The sequence below is a fragment of the Rhinatrema bivittatum genome, chromosome 18 (genome assembly GCF_901001135.1).
Source record: "Rhinatrema bivittatum chromosome 18, aRhiBiv1.1, whole genome shotgun sequence".
In the NCBI taxonomy this organism is placed as follows: Eukaryota; Metazoa; Chordata; class Amphibia; order Gymnophiona; family Rhinatrematidae; genus Rhinatrema; species Rhinatrema bivittatum.
The window spans coordinates 25,767,344-25,794,949 of NC_042632.1; the positions used below are offsets into that span (position 1 = coordinate 25,767,344).

The 27,606-nt window shown below is 40.5% G+C and overlaps 1 protein-coding gene across 1 annotated transcript in view; it reads right to left on the reverse strand.

The window, feature by feature from the left end:
* Nucleotides 1-27,606, reverse strand: part of GABRG2 (gamma-aminobutyric acid type A receptor gamma2 subunit) — a 200,349-nt gene that overhangs the window by 94,652 nt on the left and 78,091 nt on the right. The window contains exons 2-6 of the mRNA XM_029584016.1: nucleotides 25,205-25,350; nucleotides 21,243-21,310; nucleotides 12,026-12,246; nucleotides 6,183-6,265; nucleotides 4,292-4,429 (exon numbers count right to left, since the gene is read on the reverse strand). Coding sequence (XP_029439876.1) covers nucleotides 4,292-4,429; nucleotides 6,183-6,265; nucleotides 12,026-12,246; nucleotides 21,243-21,310; nucleotides 25,205-25,350 — 656 coding nt within the window. The remainder of the gene's footprint in view (nucleotides 1-4,291; nucleotides 4,430-6,182; nucleotides 6,266-12,025; nucleotides 12,247-21,242; nucleotides 21,311-25,204; nucleotides 25,351-27,606) is intronic.

A 27,606-nucleotide genomic window follows, 5' to 3' on the forward strand; every position in this document is an offset into this window, starting at 1 on the left:
TGCACATTGAAGAAAAAATTGAGATTTCATAATGTCTTAGAGTGAGGGATTTCAATTATTTCAATATCTCATTAGGGTATGTCAATGAGGTAAAGTTTCTGAATGTTATAAATAACTGCCTCCTGTACCAATTGGTGCTAGAACCAAAGAGAGAGTGTGTGACTTTACATCTAGTTCTCAGTGGAATGCAGCACCGTACTCATCAGTGAAGATTTTAAGTGAGGAAAAGTACACAAAGATGAGATTTGTACATTGCAGTCTCGATCTAGTTTGATGCACTCTCTACCTACCTGCTATCTAGCTAGGGTGAGAGTATATTGTAACAAATCTCATCTTTGTGTCCCTTTCCTCATTCCAAATCACATCAAAGCTTCACTGATGTGCACTGTGCTGTTCGTACCTCTGATTGTACATGTAAAACTGCTCCCCAAGCTCTAAACCACCACCAAAACCTCACCTCACGTTACAAGTTGACCCTCCTACAGTGGTATAAACAGTTGACCACCCTTGAGTGTCTTTCTCTTTCCCTCCCTCTCTCTCTGTATTCCCTCTCCCCTCTTCTGCCCAAAACAGGATTTGTAATATTTATCACGAATCCTGTTTCAGGCATAACACCAGTAAAAAAGGTGTAGTTAAAACATGCATTGCACTATTGCACGCAATGTTGAACACCCCTCATTTTCATAAACTCCTCCCTTTTGACTAAATTTTAAAATTTTCATACGCATCTCACAATGCATTTTTTTTTATCACAGGCATTATGGTATTATCATGGGCATTAGGGCTCTAATGATAACGATTTGATAAATAACCCTGTTAGAATGTCAAAACATATGGGGGTAGGTTTTCGGGGGTTATGCCCGTATCTTACCCCTATTTTGCATAGGCTCAGCGACGTGCGCAAATGTCCCAAGGCTTTCAAAAATGGGCGGTCCGGGGGCATGGCGGCGATCTGGGCCAGTCCGGGGGGGGGGGGGGGTTCCCGAGTCCTCCGGCACAGTGGGCAGGTATAACTTTTGAAACAAAGATAGGGGGAGGGACTTAGTTAGGGCTGGGGGGTGGATTGGATAAGAGAAGGGAGGGGAAGGTGGGGGTGGGCTGAAAAAAAGGTTCCCTCCAAGGCTGCTCTGATTTTGGAGTGGCCTTGGAGGGAACGGGGAAAGCCATCAGGGCTCCCCTCGGACTTGGCGAGGGGAGCCCTGATGGGTGCACATGTGTGCACCCCCTTGCACATGCCAACCCCAGATTTTATAACATGCGTGCGGTAGCACGCGCATGTTATAAAATCGGATGTACATTTGTGCGTGCCGGGTAGCATACACAAATGTACCCCACGCATGTAATATTTAAAATCGTCCCCACTATCTTTAATTACAGATTCTAATTGCAAAGATGATGGAGCACCACAAGATTCAACCTTGGACTCAATATTCTCAAGTCTTTGGTAAAGTTCCAACAATTTAGAGGAGGTCTCTATTGAATATGTACATAACTTAGCAACAGTGAGTGTGAGAGAAGTTTCCATATGAGTCATTATTTTCCAGATGTCTTTCAAGGAGACATCCTCCAGTTCCTGAGATATGTTATCTGGTTTAGCTCCATCTCAAAAAAGATATAATTGCGATGGAGAAGGTACAGCGAAGGGCTACCAAAATGAAAAGGGGAATGGAACAACTCCCCTACGAGGAAAGACTAAAGAGGTTAGGACTTTTCAGCTTGGAGAAGAGGCGACTGAGGGGGGATATGATAGAGATGTTTAAAATCATGAGAGGTCTAGAACGGGTAGATGTGAATCGGTTATTTACTCTTTCGGATAGTAGAAAGACTAGGGGGCACTCCATGAAGTTAGCATGGGGTACATTTAAAACTAATCGGAGAAAGTTCTTTTTTACTCAGCGCAAAATTAAACTCTGGAATTTGTTGCCAGAGAATGTGGTTAGTGCGGTTAGTATAGCTGTGTTTAAAAAAGGATTGGATAAGTTCTTGGAGGAGAAGTCCATTACCTGCTATTAAGTTCACTTAGAGAATAGCCACTGCCATTAGCAATGGTAACATGGAATATACTTAGTTTTTGGGTACTTGCCAGGTTCTTATGGCCTGGATTGGCCACTGTTGGAAACAGGATGCTGGGCTTGATGGACCCTTGGTCTGACCCAGTATGGCATTTTCTTATGTTTTTATGAAGATTTGGAAGCTTAGAAACACTCAAAAGTTTCCTGAAAAATAGGCTCTGTAGAGATGAGGTCCAAATTAACAGTCACAGGGGATCCAGGATGAGGATTAATTAAAACAGCTGGTATCTCTTCTATATCACCAGGTAGCATGGAACCAACAGCACCCAGGTTAACAGAGATACTATCCTCTACCTCCGCCAGTGACTGTAGATGGGACAAAGTAGATGGAGGCAGACCCTTGGACTTACAGAAATCTCCCCAGACCCATCAAAGCCAATTACCTGAGGGGATGTAGGAACAGTATGATGTATATGGTCATCCATGGGTTCTCTAACAGGAGTTGACACCATCGGGAAAGTGATTATCTTCCCCTTTCTTTTCCTTCCCATGTTTAGGAAAGTGGAGACAAGGGGCATGCCCCTTTGGTACACTGTCGGCGATGCGCCACACACCAGCTGGTTTTGAGGTCTCTGCCCGGGTGCTGTGGAAGATGTCAGCATGATGCAACAACCCAATTTCTCCGCCTCCTGGAAAAACAGAAGGCCATGGGCAGAATAGAAGGCAGGAATCCTCAATGAAATGCCACATGCCAGCTGGTTTTGATGGCTCTTCTTGGGTGCTGTGGATGATGTCAGCTTGATATGATAACCCAATCTCTCAACCTCCCAGAAAAACCTTGGAAGTCTGTGGGCAGAATAGAAGGCGCCTTTACCTTCTATTTTGGATCTACCCCAGGATATAGGAGATGAACAATAACCATCCAATATCACTATGTTTGATATCTGGAAGGTGGTATCTAAACTTGCCTAATTCGGTATGGTTCGGAAGAACCGAAAAACGAATTAATTTTTTACAAAATTTAGTAAAAATTCATTTTTTGGGTTAGTGTGCGCTAACTCCTGTTAGCGCACACTAATCTGAAAATCGGAGCCCCCGAAAAAAAACCCCAAACCACGGGAAAAATGAAATTCCTGTGGGGGGGGGGCCCAAAAACGAAGCCCAACAAGATAGTAAAATCCGAAGCACATCTCTAGTAGTGAATATCTCAATATAAAAATTGAACTCTCAAGTATCTGCTTTATAAGCAGTGGAAATTGTTCCTGTTAAAGATAGCATAGAGCTACATGTCAGATTGAGAGGTGGAAAATTTTATGAGAAGAATTTAAGTTTCTTGAATTTTCCAGTAACCAGATTGATTCACTGTTGGAATTATTTAAGAAGTATATTGTTGATATCTTGCTTATTCCATTAGAAAGACATCTCGCTCTTTCAAAAAACATTTACTTGCCAAAACCAGAAGGGTTGAAGCTCTGATGGAAGGGGAAGTGTATTCTCTTCAAAGTACCTCCCTATCTACCTTACTTGAGTCATCTATTGATGGCATTACCTCTAGAGCAACCCTTTTGGTTACCTTTATAGCAGAGTATGACAGAAATCTGATTTTTAATAAATTTTGACAGTACAGAACTAGATTGTTTAGTGGACAACAATTGTATTTCCAGATATGTCATGGATTACACAATTTCATAGAAAGCAGTTCCTACAGCTAAAACAGAAGGTTGTGAAGATAGCTGGGACATTTTTTCTTAAGTATTCTTCTAAGTGTTTGATTGTGTTGGTGTTTCCCACATAATGTGGGCTAGAGTGCTGATAAAAAATGCAAAAATTGTATTTATATATTTCTTATTTTTTTCCTTGGTATACCACTATTCTTGTCCTTTTTTCATTTGGTTGTAATTGATTTAAATTCATTAAAATATAAATTAAAAAAGAAGGCAGGAATTCTCCTACTCCCCTTTTCTTATTCTTTAGACAGTTATCAATCCACAATAGTACAAGCATCTCCCACAATGGCTAAATGGTGCTGTGAAAGAGGCTATGAAAGCCGAAATGTTATCCTTTAATAAATTCAACATCTCACAATGCACTGCTACATTAAGCAAGTAAGTAAAACATGACAACACTTCCATAAGAATCCTATCAGACATGTATGAATTTGAATGGATTAAATTATCGCAATGTCTAGTATTATAATAATCCGATTTGGTCACATTTGCATTCTTGTTACAATTAATCTCAGAAAAGCAATGTTCTAGTTATTACATAGCTGCACTTACCTGACGTGGTCTTTACAACTTCTGTCGTATTTCTTAATCCAACAAACGAAAACTGATAAAGTCTCCAAGATCTGGTATCTCCAACTTCCACTGAACTGCGCTTCCATAGATAAATAATCTCTTCTTTCGGATAGCCATCTTCAATTCAATTAAAAAAAGATTGTATATTATCAATATTATGTATTCATTTTAAGCATTTTTAATATCTTTCATGAACATGCAAAACTAATATCACGGTTTCATGACAATTTTTGTTTTCTGATAGAACAAGTAGGGAACACATGCAGTGGCATGGCTTCAGAAATGTTTTCCAGTATATATTTTATAGATGGTGCATAGTATGGGGTTTGGAGTGTGGCTTTGAGGGGAGAGTGCTTTGATGTATCTAAAGAATTGTGGTAAATCAAGTTAATAAAACTAAATTAAGGGTACAGGTGTATGAGATGGGGTGTGTAGTACAGAGTGTGTCTGAGGTTGGGTGGGATTGTATGTACAGGGATGTCTCTGTGTGTAGCCATGGATGGATGGGTGTGGGAGGCTGAGGTGTGTAGGGATTTGGAGATATATATTTGGGGGAATAGGACAGTGTTTAGTGTGGGAGATATCTGAGGGATAGATGTGTGGGGTTTAGTTGTATGATTTTGATTGCGAAGGGTTTGTGGATGGATTGTGTTATCGAAGTTATGGGTCTGTCTTTTTGGGGGGATGACATAGAAACATAGAAAAAACAGCAGAAAAGGACCAATGGTCCATCCAGTCTGCCCAGCAAGCTTTCCATAGTACGATTTACTGTGCCGTGCAGGTTACCCCCATGTATCAAACAGTGGCTTGGGTTGGTTGTCTCTGAATCCAAATTCCTCTTTCCCTCCACCACCCCCACCCCCCACTGTCGAAGCAGAGAGCAATGTTGCAGTTGTAAGCTAACAGATTAAAAAAAATGGCAACTATATAAAAAATATATCACACACTCTAACACAACATATCATATATAGTGATATATAAATTCATTAGAAAATATTTTATTATTGTATACATAACATTTTATCAAAAAGCTTCAAAAAACATTCAATTTCTATTCATCATCGGATACATAGAGTAAATAACAAATATTCACCATAAAAACTCATTCACACATTGTCATGCTATTAAAAATGTTTTCCTTTAGAAAATCTATATAACAATGCAGTTGTCTTACTCCCTCTTTACAACATTGTATTTCTTTTGTAGTTCTATTTCACAAATCCATACTCTCTCTATCCAGTTTGATAAATATTAAATTTGGTCCATTACACTATCTGCTCAGAGAGACCAAAACAGGCTTCAGATACTCTCTCAATTTATATGCCCCAAAAGGGCGTTACATTGTATATAGGAACCTCCGTTTTCAGTTTTTATTCTAGTTTGTCTGGGAATTTCAATGTTATGACAAAACATATTATTTGAAAAATGACTTTGATATAACATACAGGAGAAAAGTAATTTTTCCACTGATTTCATTTTGTTCTAACCTTGAAATGCCTTAGGCAAAATAACATAACAACTAAAAAAAGAAGGTCCCTAATCATCAAGCATTTTCTTAGTCAATACCTAAGTTGTGGAATTTGTTGCCAGAGGATGAGGACCATAGTTGGATTTAGAAAAAAGGCCTAAGCAAGCTTCTGGAGGACAGGTTCATTAACAACTATTAACCAGGAAGACATGAGGATTGCCACTTCTAAGGAAAAAGCAGCAAGAAAGGGTCCACCATGTATTTCCAAGTGACCCGGATCTGCCACTGGCATAGATAGCTTTCTGGGCTTCATAGACCTTTGCTTTGGCCTAGCATGGCATTTCTTATATCAGTTCAGCATGAACGATTTTTCATGGTAAAATATAAAAATACATGACTTACAGCTTGAAAACTCCAGTGGGCAGGAATGTTCATCCATTGGAAAGTTGTGCAGTTGTAACTGGCATTCAGCATCTATTGTCAACCTACAGAGAAACATTTTTCAAAATTTTTAATTTGCACTGGGGAGTAAGTAGAAGCAACGGGGTTCTACTAGCAGCCCTTTTGGCAAAACATACAAAATAAGTTGTTATACCAGGCATTAAGAGGCTGATGCAGGAAAGGTTAGCACTTGCCACATTGGTGAGTATGCACTGAAATTAGTACCCATCTGCATGTACTTTATTTTTTTTTTTTAGATTTATATTTTTAGATCTATTTAGATGGAAAAGATGCACAAGAAATGACGCGGTGAAAGTTTATCCACAGGCCTCTGAGATACAACACATCTTCCTGTACTACTCTTTGGAAAAGTAAAAGACAACATACTGTGTCATCCTTTGCCAAGATAACCACTACTATCTTACTTACGAGTTAACACTCAACCATTATACTTAGTAGCTAATGCTATGTTTTTATACCCTGGTTTAAGTTTCAATGTACTTACATCCTTTAGGGCCCCATTTACGCCCGACTTGGATAGTTCACAGGTTATTAGCGACACCCTATTAGACGCTTTATTTTATGTAACGCCTATTAACACTGTTTTTGCTGTTCTATTTGGGGTAGATTTTTTAAAAAAGCACGTTCGCGTACTTTTGTTTGCACACCAGGCGCAAACAAAAGTACGCTGGATTTTAGAAGATACGCGCGTATCTTCTAAAATCCTGGATTGGCGCGCACTAGGCTGCCGATTTTGGGCAGCCGGTGCGCGCCGAGCCGCGCAGCCTGTCACCGTTCCCTCCGAGGCCGCTCCGAAATTGGAGCGGCCTCGGAGGGAACTTTCTTTCGCCCTCCCCTCACCTTCCCCTCCCTTCCCCTACCTAACCCACCCCCCCGGCCCTATCTAAACCCCCCCTACCTTTATCCACGGATTTACGCCTCCCGGAGGGAGACGTAAATCCACGCGCTCCAGCGGGCTGCTGGCGCGCCGAGACTCGAGCCAGGGGCGGTTCCGGAGGGCGCGGCCACGCCCCCGAAATGCCCCGGGCTGAAACCACGCCCCCGGTCCCGCCCCCGAAACGCCGCCCCCTGCCCCCGAAACGCCATGTCATCGGGTCCCGCCCCCTCGACATGCCCCCTTCCAAAAACCCCGGGACCTACGCGCGTCCCGGGGCTCTGCGCGCGCTGGCGGCCTATGGAAAATAGGCGCGCCGGCGTGCAAGGCCCTGCTCGCGTAAATCCGGGCGGATTTACGCGAGCAGGGCTTTTAAAATCCGCCCATTTATTTTTATTTATCAGACGCCTTGTTTAATGTAACGCCTTAGCCGCAATTGTTCTGTTATAATGGAAACCGATATAATTTGATATTTTTTCAAGAATGTCGGTATAGAAAAATTCTAAATAAATAAATAAATAAATAAATACTCACTGTTTTTGTTTTTTTAATTTCCCACAAACATCCACAGTTATGTACACCATGAAAATGGCTTTGCAAACAAAAGGACAACACAGGACAGTGTAGAAAGCACAATGGTTTCACTGTCTGGGTTACGAAGACTTCTTTGAATTCTTTCAGCCTGACTATGGAGTTTTCACAACCCCTTCCCCATGCCCCTGCTGCATATGTTTCTCCTATTCTCACTGCTGCACAGCCTCATCCCTTCCCTGTTCTCCAATGGGCCCTCTTAGCCTCTTGTTGACAATATCGGCACAGAAGCCTCTTGGCTCCTGTCCGGCAGCTTCTGCTGAGGAGCACTGGAGGAGATCCCAGGAGTGGGGATTTTTTTTGGCAGCCGTGATCCTTTTAGAAAACAAAGAAATAAACAAAGCAAAACAAAACTGTAATCTTTTTCACTTCATTTTAGAAATGAAAAGAAAGAAAAGCGCAAGTATGTGCCGTGAATGTGAAAAGCTTCACTGCACGTTGTCTATGTTCTGCGTGGTCTTGGAGGACTCCCTCAGTCTGCAACAGGGAGATGTTGCACGGAACGCAAGGCTGCAGGAATTAAGCAGCAAGTCCTCCACAGAAGGCAAGGCATGGGACAGTTTTCAAATCTGCATGCATACCTTTTCTCCTTTTTCTCCACCTGCAGGAAAAACTGCAGGTATTTGTCGCCACCAGTTAAGCACATGTGAAATTTCAAAAGAAAGGTGTGAAAGTGGCAGACCTCAGGTATCACCTAGATAGGACTTTAGACAGTAGGGATGTGCAATCGTTTTTGCCGAATTGGAAAATTTCAAAGAAATAGTGCAATTCGGCATGGGTGGGAGGACCCAAATGCCAAGAAAGATTTTTCCCCGAACTTCAGGGAAAATTTGTTGTTCGGGTTAGCGAGTGGGGGGGGGGGGGGGCACATTTATTTAAATAAAAACAAAAAAACCACCCCAACCTTTCAAATTTAGTTAATTACAGCCCCCCACCCTCCCGATCCCCCAAAAACTTGCCTAAAGACCCTGGTGGTCCAGCGGGGGTCCCGGGAGTGATCTCCTGCTCTTGGGCCATCGGCTGCCAGTAAACAAACTAGGCTGAGAGAACACTGCACAAATCTCATCTTAGAGTGAGTTTCCTCAGTCCGAAGGTCATCAAATCTTCACAAGAGACCACTGTTCTGCTTGTACATCTCACATTGAATGTCAAAGTGGCCCCTAACCCCTACACTAATACCTAAACCTCACCTCGAGTTACTAGGTGGGCCTCCCATAGGGATATAAATACCTATCTAGTGTGAAGGGATTATGGCCACTCTCAGTCTCCCTCGCTCTCTTTCTCTCTCTTCCCCCCTCTCCCTCTCCCCCCCCCCCCCCAAGGGCCCTGACAGCTAGGCTGGCTCTCCAGGAGCTAAAAATGGCATTTGCAAGCAAAGTGCCCTATTGCATAGCTTTATGAAAAATGTAAACTCCTCCCTTTTTTCTGATTTGCATTGCACCGTGCGTTATGGTGCTTTCACAGGCGTTAAAGTCATTTTTGCATGCGTTAAGGCATTTTCGTATGCATTAAAGGGGCTTATAGCAAGTTGATAAATGACCCTGTAAATTTGAAGGGTTGGGGTGCGTTTTTTTTTCGGCGAAAATTGCCGAGAAACAAAAAAAAACAAAATGATGCACATCCCTATTAGACAGTGCTGTGAAGGAGCCGGCTGTTATGGTACATGTGGGCACAAATGAGATAGGAAGATGTGGGAGGGAGGTTCTGGAAGCCAAACTTAGGCTCTTAGGTAGAAAGCTGAAATCCAGAACCTACAGGGTAGCCTTCTCTGAAATGCTCCCTATCCCATGCATGGGACCCCAGAGGCTGGTAGAGCTCCGGAGTCTCAATGCGTGGATGAGACTATGGTACAGGGAAGGCAGCTTTACTTTTGTTAGGAACTGGGCAGCATTTTGGGGAAGGAGGAGTCTATTCCAAAAGTATGGGCTCCACCTTAACTAAGGTGGAGCCAGGCTGCTGGCAGAACCTTTAAAAAGAAGTTAGAGCAGCTTTTAAACTAGATGATGGGGGAAAGCCAACATTCACTCAGCAGCGCATGGTTCGGAAGGAGCTATCAAGGATATCATCCATCCCTGGATACTTGCTAGAAACAGTATCCAAGCAGTACAGAAAGATTTCCAGTATCTGGGGAAGGAGATTAAATCCATGGTAAAGAATATTGCCTTTTCTGATATATTACCTGTTCACAGAAAGGGAATGGAAAGGATAAGCCAGACTGAAAATTTCAATACATGGCTCAAAACCCAGTGTTAAGAAAGTGGATTTGCATACATTGGAAGCTGGGGTCTTGTATGGAGTAGTAAAAGACTATATAATAAGGATAGCCTACATTTGATAGTGGCAGGAAAGAAGATCTTAAGTGAGAAATTCCAGTGATACATCATCATGCATTTAAACTACAGGATGGGGGTGGCAGAAGGTGGCCAATGAAATTGGAACGCCACCCGTAAGCAACTTCAAACTAACTTCAAACCTTTTCAGTTGGAAAAAAATCGGTAGTCCTAGGGGTCACAAAATGAAACTCCAGAGGAGACAACTAAGAACCAACACCAGAAAATACTTCTTCATGGAGAGCATAGTGGATGCCAGTAATGCTCTTCCAGAGGAGGTAGTAAAGATGAAAACAGTCAAAGTGGCATGGGATAAACACTGTGAATCCCTAAAGGCTAGAGAATGGAAATGAAGAAAAGATTGCATGGGTGTAACTTGATGGGGGTGATACTACCCTTACCCAATAAGCCTGCATACTGTTGATGCCAGGAGCAGCAGAAGGCACCTTAGAGGACCGGTCCCAGCTTCCTTAAACTTCCCAGCAAGGGATTCTGGTCCAAGGGAGTTTCCTTTTCCCAGGGGATAAGAAGTCAGGCCAAGAGGGTTGGGGAGGACCCCAGAGAAGAGAAGAAAATCGAGGGAAAAGCTAGCGCTGTTCAGGTTTGAAGCACATTCTGAATTTTGCTTTAAAACTACTGCAAGTAAGCAAGACTGTTTTAATTTATTTTTCCCTGTAATCAATAAAGGCTTATGAGAGAATCACCAGAGTCCAACCTGAGTCTGTCCTCTGGCAGCCAAAAGACTGCTAATGGTATCATAGGTCTTTGGGGAGACCTCATTTGGAGTACTCTGTGTGTACAATTCTAGAGAGTGCGCCTTCAAAAGGATATAAACCGTATAGAACTGGTTCAGAAGGCAACTACTAAAATGGTCAACAGTCCTCGGTATAAAGCATATGGAGACAAAGATCTAAGCATATACTGTATACCCTGGAGGAAAGGAGGGAAACAAGAAATATGATAGAGGCATTTAAATATATCCAAGGAATAAATGCACGGGAGGTGGTCGTCCTTCAAATGAAAGGAGGCTCTGGTACAAGGCGAGGGTGAAACTGGATAGATTCAAGAGTTTTCTAAGGAAATATTTCTTTACTGAAGAGTGGTAGACCCATGGAAGAGCCTTCCCATGGAGGTGGTGGAGTCAAGAACAGTTTCAAATTCAAAAGAGCACGGGGCATGTGCAGAGGATCTCTGAGGCAGAGAAAACCGAGCAGAACTGCATGCTCTTTATAGGCCATCATGTTCTCTGTTTCTCTAAAAATGCTATGCTAGTGTGGTGGGTTCTACCATAAACTCTTCTCCTGAAACTAACACCACCCCCCCCCCCAGTTTGAGTGGTTTCAAATGTCTAGGGAATGTAATTGTAGGACAGCAACACAAGCTCTGAAATATGCTTGTCAGTATAAATGTGGTTTGTGGTGCTGAAATGCTTAAATATTTCCCTTTCTGTCTATATTCTATCAGGCTTTTAACGTGAGCATCATGGTGGAAGTGCAATAATTAATATAAATGGAGTTTGGTATGCAAATCTATTTTGTGAAGGGTTTCAGCTGCATGGATCTAACTAGTCATTAGTCAATCCAGTTGCATAGTTCCGATTTCAATTTTTTTTTTGTTAGTGAAACATAGCAGTCAAATAATACAATTCACTAAAATCCTGTAAAATGTTAAGCAATGTAGAACCCGAGGGGAGATTTTCAACAATTGGGTAGTTATCTCATATGTTCAAATGTATAAAGATTTATACTTAACCCTAACATGATGAATTCATAGAGTATTTTACAGCATTTTAAATGCATTCAAATATTTAAAAAAATGCATTTAAAATGCAAATGACCTTTCCTCTATATTATGGTAGGTTTGGCAGTTATGGTTGAATAACCTGTCTTCAGTCAAGTTACAAAAAGAAACATTTTCTATCCATCCACCCTTCCATCCTGCTCCCCCCCCTCCCAAAAAAGAACGTTACTATAAACAGATATAAATACCTTAATGTATACAAAACTCTGCCATCATTCCAGATTCTTAGCATCCGATTGGGTGTGGTGATCCAATGAGCATCAGCCTTTTTGGAATTTCGGAAAAAGGTATCGGGAATCCAGATCTTACCAACCATGTTGCTGTTCAGTCGAAGTACTTTCATAGTGCTGTTAAACTTCAGACGTCTGTCATACCAGGTTTGAGCAAAAAAAATGTCAATGGTATATTCCTGTTATATTAAACACAGAAATATTGAAAAAATATGATGTCAGAAAGTTATGCAACTCAGAGAATTATTTTCAGCTTTTTTCCCCTTTCTATAGCCCTCCTCTTAATACAAGTCTGCTACAGTTAGTTGACTGATGAGGACAAAAAACCATAATGTTTAAGATTTCCCCTAAAAGTGTGTGTGTATATATATATATATATATATATACACATATACATATAACATATGTATATATAACATTAACATATACATATAACATATGTATATATAACATTAACATATACATATAAACATAAACATAACATATACATATAAACATAAACATTAACATATAAACATATAACATTATGGTTATATATATATATATATATTTATTTATTTATTTATTTTATTTATTTATTTATGTTCTTTTTATATATATATATAATATAATTTTTTAAACCACAATATCAGGTTTGTGCTAAAGGCAATGTACACTGAGTGGCACCACAAATGCCAAGCATGATGATTTAGTTCTTAAAAGCCTTTTGACCAAAAAAGAGTTGTTTGCTTGATTGATGACAGCAGAGGTTAAAGGGGCCTGACAAAAACAGACAGATCTCGGCTCATCTCAGAAATATTTCCTCTATTCAAAGAAAACGTTAGGATAGTTGAACAGAATGAAGTCACATTACATTAAAAAATGATGACTTATGATGACAGCTTTTCTTGGCACTTAGTGACCACCAACTGGAAGACTTGAAGGCTGCGGGCAAGAACAGATGTCCTTCAGTCAGCAGGCCATTATTAGCAAAGAAGGAACGCCTGATCCGGAGGTCATTATTTCCATTCAAAGATGTAAAGTTACATAATCAAGCCATCTTTTTAAATTCATTTTTCTCTTAAAAAATACCTATCTGCTCCCCCTAAAGTAGGCAGTAAAATGTTGATTCACAATGCAGCTTCCTGATAGGTTTAAAGGTGAATTTTCAAAACAGTACATGTGTGAAAATGAGCATTCTCGCATGGAAGTATCCTGTACTCTTGTATTCCAGATTTTATAAATGTCTAAAACCCATTCCCATTTTCACCTTTGCACACACACAGATATACATGTAAAAAAGGCGCTTTCTTGGGGTATTCCTAGGCGGGGCACATGTACATTTTCCAGCTTACTCGCATATTTTTACACCTGCTAATTATCTGGCATAAGTGATCTTAAACACGTTTATTGCATAGTACTGACTGGGTGAAGGTCTGGTTGAATTGGGGGGGGGGGGGGATTCAGGCTGTAGAACCAGGAAGGTTTTGATAACCTGGAGAAGAGCTGGGCGAACTGGCGGACTAATTGGTAAACTCGTTAATATTCTTTACATGTGCATGTTTTAAAATTGGTCAACTTATGTGTGTCAATGCCAATTCACATAAGCAAGCCCATTTACTTTCATGCGTAAAATACGCGCATGTATATTTTAACATAGATGGGTATATTGGCCTAATTACAGACCTATGCTGAGGGGTAAACATTGACATTTTATAATATGCATGCATGTGATATATGCATGTCATAAAACATTATGGTAAAACTATGTGCAGCCACATAAACTTTGCGTACAAGTTTTTTTTTAAGTTATCCTCCCTGCATACAACACTGCTTATCTTTAGTACAGATAAATTAAGTTCTGATAAACTGGATCCTATTTATTATGGATTTTGGTAATAAAGGGACAAAATGAAAGAAGCAGAATTCTCAGAAGAATCCAGAGAGACAGATAACTGTGAACCGTTCACCCACTTGTAATAAAATTAGGAATACTGTGCAAACCAGTCTCAGTCATTGGTTATGAATTGTACATCAACTGTAGCGGAGTTACATGATTTGAAGTGTCATAGTTTTAATTAGCAATAGATTACTTGTGCTTGAGTTTTTATAAACGTTCCATCTGACATATTTCACTTATGCCTTGCACTTTATAACTTTTCTTGTAGGACTTTTCATAGTCTTCTATAATAGCTAAAGGCAAGTCCCTGGTTTACCTAAATGACAGATATCATGAACATTTTGACATGATACAATTATTATATACGTACATACACAGACATATAGTCTAGAGTGGGTTATTATAGATAAATATTAAAAAAGAAAGAAAGAAAAAAGAGACAATTCCTTTCTATGCCTCTGAACCTTTTAGACAGAATGACAGTAGCAGCACGTTTTAAAAAGATATCATGTTAACCTGCTAGACACTTGTATTATAAATAATGACACTGTTTTGATGCTTATAAAATGTGAACAAATTTATAGATGAGCAGTCACTGTTAAGTGCTTATCATTGCTATATACAGTGTGATTTTTATTTTCAGTTTAATATAGTTGGATGGTATGCTAATTTTGAGACCTTTTTATTGCATACTCAAATAATCAAAGAAAATCTTCACAGATGTTAAGTGCTTTAGATCCAATTTGCAATCTGTCTAGGCTGGATTCTAAAAATAATAAGGGCTGGCTTCTCATTAGCTGCATATATTCTGAAAAGTGTGATTTCTTGAAGCTATGCACATTTTGAAATCTATAAATTGGTGAATCAGTTCATAGGTTCCATAACAATGCTCTGGAACCTAGCTAAGATATGGTCTGCTTCATCTCGCCAGAATGTCCAATATACCTGCATAATTTTTTGAGAGACTGGATAGGAAAGGATGAAGATCAGAAGCAGAAAGTAGAGTAAGGCAGATTGTTGAGAGAGAAACCATGATCTCAGGTTGTGTGTCCAAGTGTAAAGGGGCATGTGCTTTAAATCCCCAGAAAACCTTAAAACAGTGGTTCCCAGCCCTGTCCTGGGGAGACCCCCCCAGCCAGTCGAGTTTTCAGGATATCCGCAATGAATATGCATGAGAAAAATGTTGCATGTTAGGGAAGGCAGTGCATGCAAACTTTCTCTCATTGCATATTCATTGTGGATATCCTGAAAACCCGACTGGCTGGGAGGGCCCCCAGGACAGGCTTGGGAACCACTGCCTTAAAAGGTCAGTACGAGGCATCTATCGCTAGGATATTAAGTCGAGGGTGTACAGAAAAGCAGTATTTTCTGCTTTTCTGTAAATGTTTCAGGGTTGCTCAGAATTTAACGCCTGCCCTTGGTCAGGCGTTAATTTCTGATAGTAAAATGTGTGGCTTGGCCGCACATTTTACTTTCAGTATCCCAGGCGACTAATAGGCTCATCAACATCCATTTGCATGTGATGAGCGTTATTAGTTTTTGGGGGGTTGGCCGCGCGTTTTCGACATGCTATTACCCCTTACAGGCCATACTGTATCGGCTTGTATGAGACATTGGTGTCACTTGATCCAGATGATACTGCATTCAGTCCTTGCTGGAGCAGGGCAGTGAAGAAACAGATTGATCTTTTTCTGTCTGACTTTGCATAGGGCACAGTTTATAGTGAAGACTGCAGAGAAAGAATAGAAAAGTAACCTTGTTAGTTTCTTCTTTGACAGGTTTATTTTGTGTGTGTATGCAAAAGGAATCATTCAGCAATGCAGAATTGTACACTATGAATGTGTGTGAGAGACATTTTTGCATTCAGTTGAGGGATAGCGAGACAGCAGAAAGTTTGAGCCAGTGGTCAGCTGCTAACTCTGCATATGGATAGCCAGACAGGAGGCTTGTACCACCTGCAAGCTGCTAACACTATTTACCACTAAATTCAACTTGATTGAGAGTTTGTGTGACAGATAAAAAACTCAGTTGGAATTAGAGTGGTACTGGTGAGTGGTGAAGTACATCAAAAAAGCATATTATGACATTAAAACCCCAGCAGGTACTTCCAATTCCATCAAGCCACTGTGAGCAAAGGTGAGAGGAGGGAATGGTAGCAGGCAGAGGATTGGGTATTGCTGCACAGCCAGTTCAGCTTGTCAGAAGTACGAGTGAGAAAAAAAGGGAGTCCTCCTTTCTACTTAAGATACTTTTTTGCCTTAGAAAAGTGGAGTGAAAGCCAACTCCATCCATAACAAATTAATAATGGGGGAGTATATGCCACTGCGACCTATTCTTTTTCCTCTTGCTTTGGAGCAGAGGGAAAAGACGGGAGAACCATCTGAGGCTGACATTAGTGGGAGGGGAAGAGGCAAGGGCAGGAGCTACAGAAGTGCAACCCAGCAGCATGCTCTTCTATGATTAAATCTTCTGAGGAAAGCTACTTCCTAGGAAGACTCATGTCTCAGATTCCATGAATCAGAGGACATTAAAGAGCTAATAGCCAAAGAGAATTTGGGAGCTCTAGTCAGTAGCATCTTAGCCTCCAGTGAGATGGTAGGGGAGATGGATGATGCTGAAGGTGTTGAGAGCAAACCCCAGGAAGAACAGGTTCTGCAGTTAGAAGGCGCGAGCGATGCTTCTGTCTTCTTCCTTCATGGTGCACCATTAACTCAACTCTAGTGTTATCAGCAGCAGGAATCCAAGGGGAGATCATGAAGACATCCATGGTGTGAAGGCACTTTAAAGAGAGAGGGGTCCTACATTTTGCTCAGTGCTTTCAGTGTAGTAAGGCCATCAGTTGAGGAAAGGCACTGGGGCATCTGGCAAATGCTGGTATGCAGCATCATTTACAGTAACATCACCTGCTAGCATTGGCATCAGGAGAGGGTAGCAGTACTAGCCTCTGCCACTCAAAACAGAAGCAGTAATAACAGAATTGAAAAGGGAATGACTTGTTCAGTTTGACCCCATAGCCCTTTCCACCTATCAGGTGGCAGGCAAGCAGTTTCCAGCCACCTGTTTGCTGTGGCAAGTCACCATAGAACAGATGGGATGGATTTCTGTATCACTTTCCCAGGGAAAGTAGCAGGCAGAATCTAAAGTAGTTATGAGGTACATCAGAGAAACGATTTCCCTGGCTGACCAGCCTCTGCAGATATTAGAGAAGCTGGTCTTTAAGTGTCTGCTGCATCTCTTAGCCTCAAAATGTCCTTTAGGACTACATTCTCTAGGCAGGTTATCCCTCCCCACCCATACAATCAGTGCTGTAGTTGCATGCAAGCACAGATGGCCAAGCCAGAGGGGAGTAGCAAAGCAACAAGCTGGTGAGATCAAGGACAAGCCAGAAGTCAGGGCAGGCAGAGATCCAGCAGAATTCACATCCAATCCAAGAGTCAGGGCAGGCAGAGATCCAGCAGAATTCACATCCAATCCAAGAGTCAGGCAGACAGCAATCCAAAAGAAACCTTATCTGTTCCGAGAGTCAGGTCAGGCCGCAATCCAAAACATAATTTAGACAGTCCAAACCAAAACCAGGGAGGCGATCTAGGAGAAGACGGTGACAGACTATGAGAGACCCACAAGGAGCGCGACCTGTTGCTGAGGAAAGGCATAGCAGGCAGGGATGGCCTTAAGTAGGTAGAAACACTGACGTCTTCAGGGGAACCGTGGGAACTTTTCCACCACGGTCCCTAGGAAGCCGCCGGCAGGGTTGGACTTCCGCATGCTGAGTGGCGGCCTTAGGCTGCAGGGAAGCCCTGTGCTGGCGGCAGATCTCCGCCGCTGTAGGAGAGGACAGGGTCGGACCAGGGCTGCATTGGGCGAGTGTGGCCGGCCGCAGAACACTGGTGCATGTAACAAGGACTGATTCTGAATATATGGCCTCTTTTAGAGCCTGGAAGATATTTCCAGCTTCGGTGGACCACTGGACCTTCTCTGGGGCCTTTTTCCTCCAGCCACATGAAGGACTCTGCCTTCTCTGAAAAGTTGGTATAAATCTTCTGTATAAACCTGTGAGGATTATGGATGCTCTTATTTTAGTGGGCCTGACACCTGGGTGGTCCACCTCGGTCTTCCAGGCCTAAGGGTGAATTTCCCCCTTCCCAAGGATGTAGTCAAGATATTGGGCTTCTTGCCCTCCTAGGTGAACTCAATGTGAACTGGTTTCACATTTTTCAAAACTTTGGCAGTCCTGGCCTATCACTACATGGTAAGAAAGCCATGGAAGAATTCCCACTTCCATTCTCCTCTGGCCACATAGAGGCTTATGGGATACTGCCAATGGTACCATAGATGCATGCCAGGGTCATGGTTATTTTGTAGTCAATTTGGCTCCACTTCACAAACTCTCTTCAGGTGATGTCTTTACTCTCCCAGAGTCTACTAATGTCCAGGTTGGAGAGCCTTCTCTTTTGATGAGAACAACAAAAGCAGAGAACCCTGGTCTGGGAAAGCCCACAAAATTACTTGGGCCATGAGATTAATGTCCATGGGCTCATTTTCCTGGTGGACACAATCTCGGGCAAAATGGACCATTTCCCCACAGCTGAAATATGGTGGAACATTCCTGGTTGGGAGTGAGGAGTCAAACTTGTTAAGACTAAGGGTTCATCTTGAACTCTTGTTTTATGATTCCAGTGTCCTTCAGCCAGGTAGAGTTGATTTTCCTGCAGATGTAATAGGCCTCTGCAACTTCTATTGACATTTCCAAAGTAAGGTTTGATTGTCAGCATACCCACTGCCACATAGGTGACCCTAGCCCATCTAAGAACTGTTCCAACAATACTGCCTGGTCTATTTCCAGCCTGGTCTTCCTTTCTGGATATAGCCACACTTCCACCCTGCATCATTAAGTCTGTGGAAAAGTTCCTAGTGCTTTCTCCAGGCTGAATAATTCCCTGTCAAAATTGTTGTTGATAGGTTTGAGGGGGTAAGCACCGTCCTCTTCAGGACAGCTGTTTTAACCTTCACATACATGGCCCTTCCTTCCAGGTTGGTGGCTTAAAATGCAGATTGACTACTACCTGTAAATAAGTTACCAAGGGACATAGTACAGGAATCTTCTTGCCAGCCTGCCAGATGAGCAGTTCATTCAAAGTTCCTCAAAAAGCCATCGGGTTCCTCCCCCAAGGCCAGTATTACTGGTGATAAGAGAGGTGACCTGGTTACTGCTGTTTGTATGGCCTTGTATTCTGAATTAGTAGTTTTTGCTCTTGCAGTGCCTGCTGCTGGCCAATTTGACTCTACATGGTAGCTTGTAGTTGTTGCTACCAGGCAGCAACAAGTTATACAATGTATTCAATGTCTCTTGCCTCTCAAACTGTGCTCTGCAAGTAGCAAAGCTTTGTGCATCTCCGGAGGAAGGATAGAGAGAGAAACAAAAATCCTTCTGGCCTGCTGGGCCCTTACAAACTGAATAGACCTTGTCTATGCATGTGGGGCTACTCTCCTTAACCTGTTGTACCTTAGTTTTGGCTATTGGAACCACCAGACCCCAGGAAAAAGAAAAAAAAATCCCAATTTTTATTTTTCCTTTGTTGTGGGTCCCTGTCTGTGCTTCATGGTTAGATCAGGACATCCCACTGCTGCCACCATATGTGGATGCCTGGAAGCAACCAGAGTTTGGGAAACAACCAAGAGAACAAAAAGAGGCCAAACTCTGGATGGTTCCACACAAACAACAGTTTATTTGCAGACAAGGCAAAAGTACAGCTTAAAGACTGATTACCTCAGCAGTCTCTCGTATCAACCAGTCAGATATAGGTAGTCCTTGCATAGGTTTGGCTTCCTATTTTCTCCCTCTCTAACTCTTCTGGGCCTTGACTTCTTATCCTATTATTGAGGAGAGCCTCCTTCAGCCCAGAATCCCTTGTGGGGTTGGTTCTTAAGGAAGACAGGCCTAGATAGCAATGGCAGGTCCTTCAAGGTGTTCTGCGGAAGTTTCCTATATACTCCTTCACACATGCCTTCTGTCTTCTTTCCTCTTTTCTCTAGAATAAACTCATTTGTAGTGTTCACAATATCTTATCACTGCTGGTTTCAAATCTAAAGTGACAGTTCTTTTCTTTCATTTAATCTTTAATTTCCACTATTCCTATTGTTTCTACTTTTCTACATCAATAAATCTATTCTTTGTAATGTGCTGTACTGAACAGTGTGATGTATGTAATATAAATAAATAAACTTAATAGCTCTCCAAAAGTACTAATGATTGTGAGTTATGAAACTCACATGGGTCCCTTCTTTAGAAGTCACTGATGATTTCTGAAAAAGGAACCTATTAGGTTTGAAGAGTGGAAACACATGGTCATCTCTAAATAATATTTGTGTTGGTTTAATAAAAGATATCACAACTTGCAAAAAATCCAGAAAATAATGAAACATTTTAAGTTTTTATATTTTAACCATCATTAATTCAAAGACACTGCTTGTTGAGCTTTTATTCTTAAGCTACACAATTATTTTATCAATTTGTAACAGATCTACCCATAAAATGGTGAAATAGCTTTGACCAAATTTTCTCTCTACTTAGAGTGAGATGCACTAAAACTTGTCACATAGGCACAAAAAGACCAACTTTACGAAGGCTTTTTTCTCATTCTGGGTTTATGGCGAAACAAGTTCAATGAACCAGACCCCCAAATAGGGGAAAAAATCTTTTTGTACATCTGTTCCTTAGCTGTAAGAATTTGGAGGAGGGAAGTTACATAGAAAAGGGTGACTTGCTTAAAACTGCTCTGTGGTCCCCAGTTGGTTAAACGTGCTACACTCTATTACTATTCCTTTCTAAATTTCTACCAACAATTCTCACATTCTATCAGCCTTATTTATTATGGTTAGTATTCTCCATTGCAAGGATCCATCTCAAAGAGGAACCTATGTATTGAGCAACATAAAGTAAATTTAATGGGGGAAACGCCAAGCATGTTTCACTGACGCACAAAGTTACAGTCAGACTGATTAAAGACCTATCAGGTACCTCTTTTCCCTGTCCCAGTTCTACATTTAAGATTTCTGCAAGGTGATGGAGGGCGTCATTATAAACGAGAAACAATGGTGGCAGCAAGAGTAACATTTTAACTACGTCTTAGGCCACGCATCTACAGCCCCATTGGACCCCTATTTGAACAAGGAGCCATTTCAAGAAACAAATAGCTAAAGCATTGAAAAAAAAAGAGATTTTTACATTATGAAAAGACCAGCACCGCATTAATAAATTAAACAGTAAATGCATATCAAAGTTTGAATTATACCCACCATGTTAATGGCATTCACGGGGCCGATGCTATTTACATACATGTCTGTGTGAATTACTGTTGCTTTGACTGTGAACAAAACAATAAGAATTGTTGCTGTAATTGAAAGCCAACATCTAGACTATAAGAATCAGAAACATGACAGTCTGTTTAATAAATTTTATTCAGAATTGTATCTGTTTTATATTCAGCTAAATGTTATGGAACAAATCAATGTAATAGTATAAGTGATCTGTGTAATTAGATAGGACTATGGTATAGTTCTTGTTTAATTTTCCTCATAAGCTTTGAAACCAGTTGATAAAACTGCCTAAAACTTCAAATTGAACTGTCTTCAGTAATTTTATAATACATTTTAAAACTGGTCTCAAAGGAATTTGTGTAAGCTAAACAAACTGAATGAGGACTGTACTTTATATTCTTGGACTATTAAAAGCTTTTCTGAGAAGCCTAAGGCCATCCAGTACTTCCCATCAAGCAGTAGGCCATCTTGAAACCTGTTTTAAGATCTATAGATAGAATTATTGTTTTGTTTAAATTCCATGATGGCAAATATATTTTTTTTTTAGTTATAATTTCTCAAACTGTGATTTGAAGGTGCACAAAAAGCAACCACCTTATTATAGGTTTCATGGCTGATTTATCTCAAAAGACAATTTTCATAATATTAGTGAAATCAACCTGAGTGATGCAACCTGATATAAGGCCCATACATTCTTCAGAGATAAACAGCCATATATGAGTACAATAGACTACAAAACTATAAAGGCACAAATAGCTGACTGCCTTATAAGGCATCCATCTCCTTGGAAATGTTAATGCTCACTGATTAACCCTCTGCCATTGTCTTCCAAAATGAAGCAATGTGGATGTTCTGGTAGTCCACTTCAATTTGCAGAAATAAAGGTTAATAATTAAGCTGCATGAGATACCTTTTATTGCACTAATCTAATACATTGGTGTCTCGCTTTAGAGAGTCGCATTCTCTTCAAAGCAAAAAAAAACAAACAAAAACCCAAGAATGATTGTTAGACATATGCTATTAAATGGAACATAACAAAAGTGTTTGTTTTAATGGTTGTAAATAAATGTTTAGTGAGAGGTTGTAAACCATGTGGGAAGAATGAATCTGTCTTCCTACCCAAGTTACTGCATGGAGAACTCTCAAAGGGGAGATTGCCTAAGGAATAAATGATAGTAGTGCTGAATGCTTGTATCTTAACACCTTCATTAGTATAAAGATTTCATTGCTACCCAAATATTATTTTTGGTTTTATTTCTATTAAATGCAGTGAGCTTGAGAATACATTTTGACAATGGGGTAGAGGTGCAATTTTCAAAATATTTTACTTGTGCTGCAAAAGGACAGTGTGATGGGGAGTTTCCCTTTGAAAATTGGTTTATAGCACCACTGCATACATTTTAATAAATGCCCCTACAAGTAGCAAAAAACTTAGGTCATGATAATTGTACTGGTACTTAAAGCAGAATTTCAACATGGCTGACTTGAAAGTTTTTTTTACGTTAACATGCTTCTCCCGTAAGTTTATTGTGTTGGTTTCCAGAAAGAAGAAAAGCTCCTACAGAGTTGTAGGCTCTTCTTTGATAGATTCTTTAAGGCAGTGCTTCCCAACCCAGTCCTCCAGACAAAACTAGCCGATCAGGTTTTTAGGATTTCCACAATGAAGATGCATGCGATAGAGTTGCAAGTACTGCCTTCTTTGTATACAATCTATCTCATGCATATGCATTGGGGATATCCTGAAAACCAGATGTGTCCCAAGGCCTGGGTTGAGAACCCCTGCTTTAGGGGGGGGGGGGGGGGGTGTCAGGGAGCACCTACAAATCCTTAATCTGTATGTAATGCTATGGTTCCAGAGAGAAAAACTTTAATATAGTGCTTTACATGCTAGGGATATGCAACTGAAAAAGTTTCATTTGATTTCCTTGGTTTCATTGTCTTTTGTTTTGTCTTATGTTGTTTCATTTTAGCATGCACTAAATTTCCAGGTATGCATTAAAACCCATTTAGTATACGTTAAGATGATTTAATGTACACTAAATTGATTCAGTGCAAGGTAATTCAATTTAGTGCAAATTAATTGTTTTAATGAACACTTTAAAAGTGAGTGCACACTAAATAAATGATCATGTATCAAATGAAAACAAAAGAAATGACAGCATATCCCTACTACATATAAGGGAAAATATTTCAACATATTGTAGGGGACTTTCAGAATGAGTAGGTTATCAAAAGGGATCAATATTCAAAAGATAAATGGTTATAATTGGCTTTTAACTGAATAAATCTAACTATTTAAACATTCCCCCCCCCCCCTCCTCTTTCCAACTAAAATCTCTCCACACAAAATCACTATGCGCACAGATCTAGTGGAATCAAAAAGGGGAATCTGATCAGGATGTGCCCACATTTCTCAAAATCTACTTCAAGAGTAAAAATGGCAGTTTCTGCCCCCTAAGTTGCTCTTGGGAGCACAACTTTTACTTTTTTGTGTGCAAAACAGAATTTATGTAAGTTTTTTTCTTTCAAACTCATGCAAAGCAGCTCATTAGCTATGCAGTGTTAAAATACATTCACCAAAGGCCTTTACCGTTTTTGCACAACGGATAACTACATCTCAATGAGGTACAGCGACAGTATCTTTTTTTTTTTGTGGACTGGTCCATGGGAAATTTCCGGGTGTAAATTTTCTACAATGCTTATCAGCATATGAATCTTAGTAGAAAACGTACTTGTGGCGAATTGTGACTTCAGCATGCTTCCAAATAAATGGCTGTCCTAGATCTAATCACATAGCTTGAGTATGGTTAGACTGAACTAGATCTGTAACTGCAACTTTACCTGGATAGCTGTGGCTGAATAGATGAATAGAATTAATCAGTAAAAATTAAAACTGGTTAACGTCACCATTCAGTGGTTCCTTGAATATCTACCCTAGATTGGGTGACCCAATACCCCCTTCAGCTAGGGATTGCATTGCCAAATAACTACCTATGTTCTCAGCCCTGGATCTGTGTCTAACGGCGGCAAAATCCTAAATCTGTCTGTGTGTTCTACTACGCAGTAAAATATCTGAAACCAGTAATAAATGTGCTGGGCTGAAAAAAGCAGACTGTGTGGTGTTACAAATAGATTGCGCTTTCTGGAAGACAGGTTTTTACACCATGTTGCCCTGTTCATAATTTATGGGCCTTATTCTATAAAACTTTTCCTCCTCAGGCACAGGATGCAGCAAACGTTCTTTTTGCATAAGACCTTATGCATCCAGTTGCTAATGAAACCCAATGGTGGTGGGTGGGGGTGAGAGAGGCGAGGAAAGAAAGCCGCGTGAACCGGGGATACTCTGCAGGACTGTAAGAGATGATTTGCATTAAAATGCCATCCTGCAACCAAAAACCTGGGAGAGAGAGATTATGCATTTCCTTAAGTACCATGTATCAGTCTCCCTGGGGGGACATTTCTGCAAAATACTTTGGGAGTTCTGTTGTCATTGATCAATTGCACATGCATTTAGTGATGCCAACAGAAATACTGTGCAGTCCTGATTTAACTTTTCTTTTTTTTTTCTCTTTTTGTGATGTCTTTAAAATTGGTTTCAAATCCTTTTTCAGTGCATGCCATGGAAGCAAAGAGGGTACATTTTACTGGCCAAAACCAATTTCCGAATTCAATGTGTCAAAACGTTAAGTGAGGACCACACCGTGTTTTACACAGCAGAAGGGAATCCAGCACATGTATGTATTATTAGAACAAATATCCTGTATGCTTTGTATTTTTTTTTATTATTTTACTCACTAAATTCTCTTTGGAAAAGTAAAAAAAAAAAAAAAAAAAGGACTCCAATATTCTCAGTGACCATACATAACCACCCCTCCCCCTCCCCCTCTATCATCTTTAGCATCCCCCCACCAACAATAAAAATAGAACAGAAAAAATCACACCTCCTATATCGGGCCTCAGTTTGTTGTCATATCCCTCCAACAATCCATTTAAAATACGAGTTACATCATTCTCATGGACTTTGCGGTTTAAAACCCATGTTCTATTTGATGCAGCATCTTCATAATCATCTTCTTTTTGACTAGAGCTGTATGAAAAAAAAAAGGAGACACCATTAGATGAGTGAGCTTTGCGTTTCCCAGTTTTACTTTCTCTCTCTCCAAAAACTGTTTACTTAAAATTTTATTCTACCTTCATCCACTCAGTTTAACTGTAAAAGCTGACAGTAGTCAACTGCAGGTCAGCTGCAATTTACTTTCAGTCTTAAATACTCTAAGCCTTACCCTGCTGGTTTTATAATAATTAACCACTACTCATTCATTCCACAGTATTGGCTATTGTTCCTGCCAGTCTGTGAGTACTATTGAGACTTTTTTCTTCCTTGGACAGGAGCACTAGCTCAGTCCTCACTCTCGGTGGAAAATTCAGCTCTACTCTCACAGATTCCAAACTGTCATGGGATTTTTAAGAACATAAGAACATAAGAAATTGCCATGCTGGGTCAGACCATGGGTCCATCAAGCCCAGCATCCTGTTTCCAACAGAGGCCAAACCAGGCCACAAGAACCTGGCAATTACCCAAACACTAAGAAGATCCCATGCTACTGATGCAATTAATAACTTGGCTATTACCTAAGTAAACTTGATTAATAACCATTAATGGACTTCTCCTCCAAGAACTTATCCAAACCTTCTTTGAACCCAGCTACACTAACTGCACTAACCACATCCTCTGGCAACAAATTCCAGAGCTTTATTGTGCGTTGAGTGAAAAAGAATTTTCTCCGATTTGTCTTAAATGTGCTACTTGCTAATTTCATGGAATGCCCCCCTAGTCCTTCTATTATTCAAAAGTGTAAATAACCAATTCACATCTACTCGTTCAAGACCTCTCATGATCTTAAGGACCTCTATCATATCCCCCTCAGCCTTCTCTTCTCCAAGCTGAACAGCCCTAACCACGTCAGCCTTTCCTCATAGGGGAGCTGTTCCATCCCCTTTATCATTTTGGTTGCCCTTCTCTGTACCTTCTCCATTAGAACTATATCATTTTTGAGATGCGGCACCCAGAATTGTACACAGTATTCAAGGTGCGGTCTCACCATGGAGCGATATAGAGGCATTATGACATTTTACGTTTTATTAACCATTTCCTTCCTAATAATTCCTAACATTTTGTTTGCTTTTTTGACTGCTATAGCACACTGAGCTGACGATTTTAAAGTATTATCCACTATGATGCCTAGGACTTTTTCCTGGGTGGTAGCTCCTAATATGGAATCAAACATTGTGTAACAGCAAGGGTTATTTTTCCCTATATGCAACACCTTGCACTTGTCCACATTAAATTTCATCTGTCATTTGGATGCCCAATCTTCCAGTCTTGCAAGGTCTTCCTGTAATGTATCACAATCCGCTTGTGATTTAACTACTCTGAATAATTTTGTATCAACCGCAAATTTGATAATGTCACTCGTATTCCTTTCCAGATCATTTATATATTATATTGAAAAGCACCGGTCCAAGTACAGATCCCTGAGGCACTCCACTGTTTACCCTTTTCCACTGAGAAAATTGACCATTTAATCCTACTCTCTGTTTCCTGTCTTTTAACCAGTTTGTAATCCACGAAAGGACACCGCCTCCTATCCCATGACTTTTTAGCTTCTTTAGAAGCCTCTCATGAGGGACTTTGTCAAACGCCTTCTGAAAATCCAAGTACACTACATCTACCGGTTCACCTTTATCCACATGTTTATCAACCCCTTCAAAAAAATGAAGCAGATTTGTTAGGCAAGACTTCCCTTGGGTAAATCCATGTTGACAGTGTTCCATTAAACCATGTCTTTCTATATGCTCCACGATTTTGATCTTGAGAATAGTTTCTACTATTTTTCACAGCACTGAAGTCAGGTTCACTGGTCTATAGTTACCCGGATCGCCCCTGGAGTCTTTTCTAAATATTGGGGTTACATTGGCCACCCTCCAGTCTTCAGGTACAATGGATGATTTTAATGATAGGTTACAAATTTTAACTAATAGATCAGAAATTTCATTTTTGAGTTCCTTCAGTACCCTAGGATGCATACCATCCGGTCCAGGTGATTTGCTACTCTTTAGTTTGTCAATCTGGCCTACTACATTTCCAGGTTCACAGGGATTTTGTTCAGTTTATCTGACTCATCACCCCTGAAAACCATCTCTGGAACTGGTATCTCCACAACATCCTCATTAGTAAACACGGAAGCAAAGAATTCATTTAATCTTTCTGCAATGGCCTTATCTTCCCTAAGAGCACCTTTAACCCCTCTGTCATCTAATGGTCCAACCGACTCCATCACAG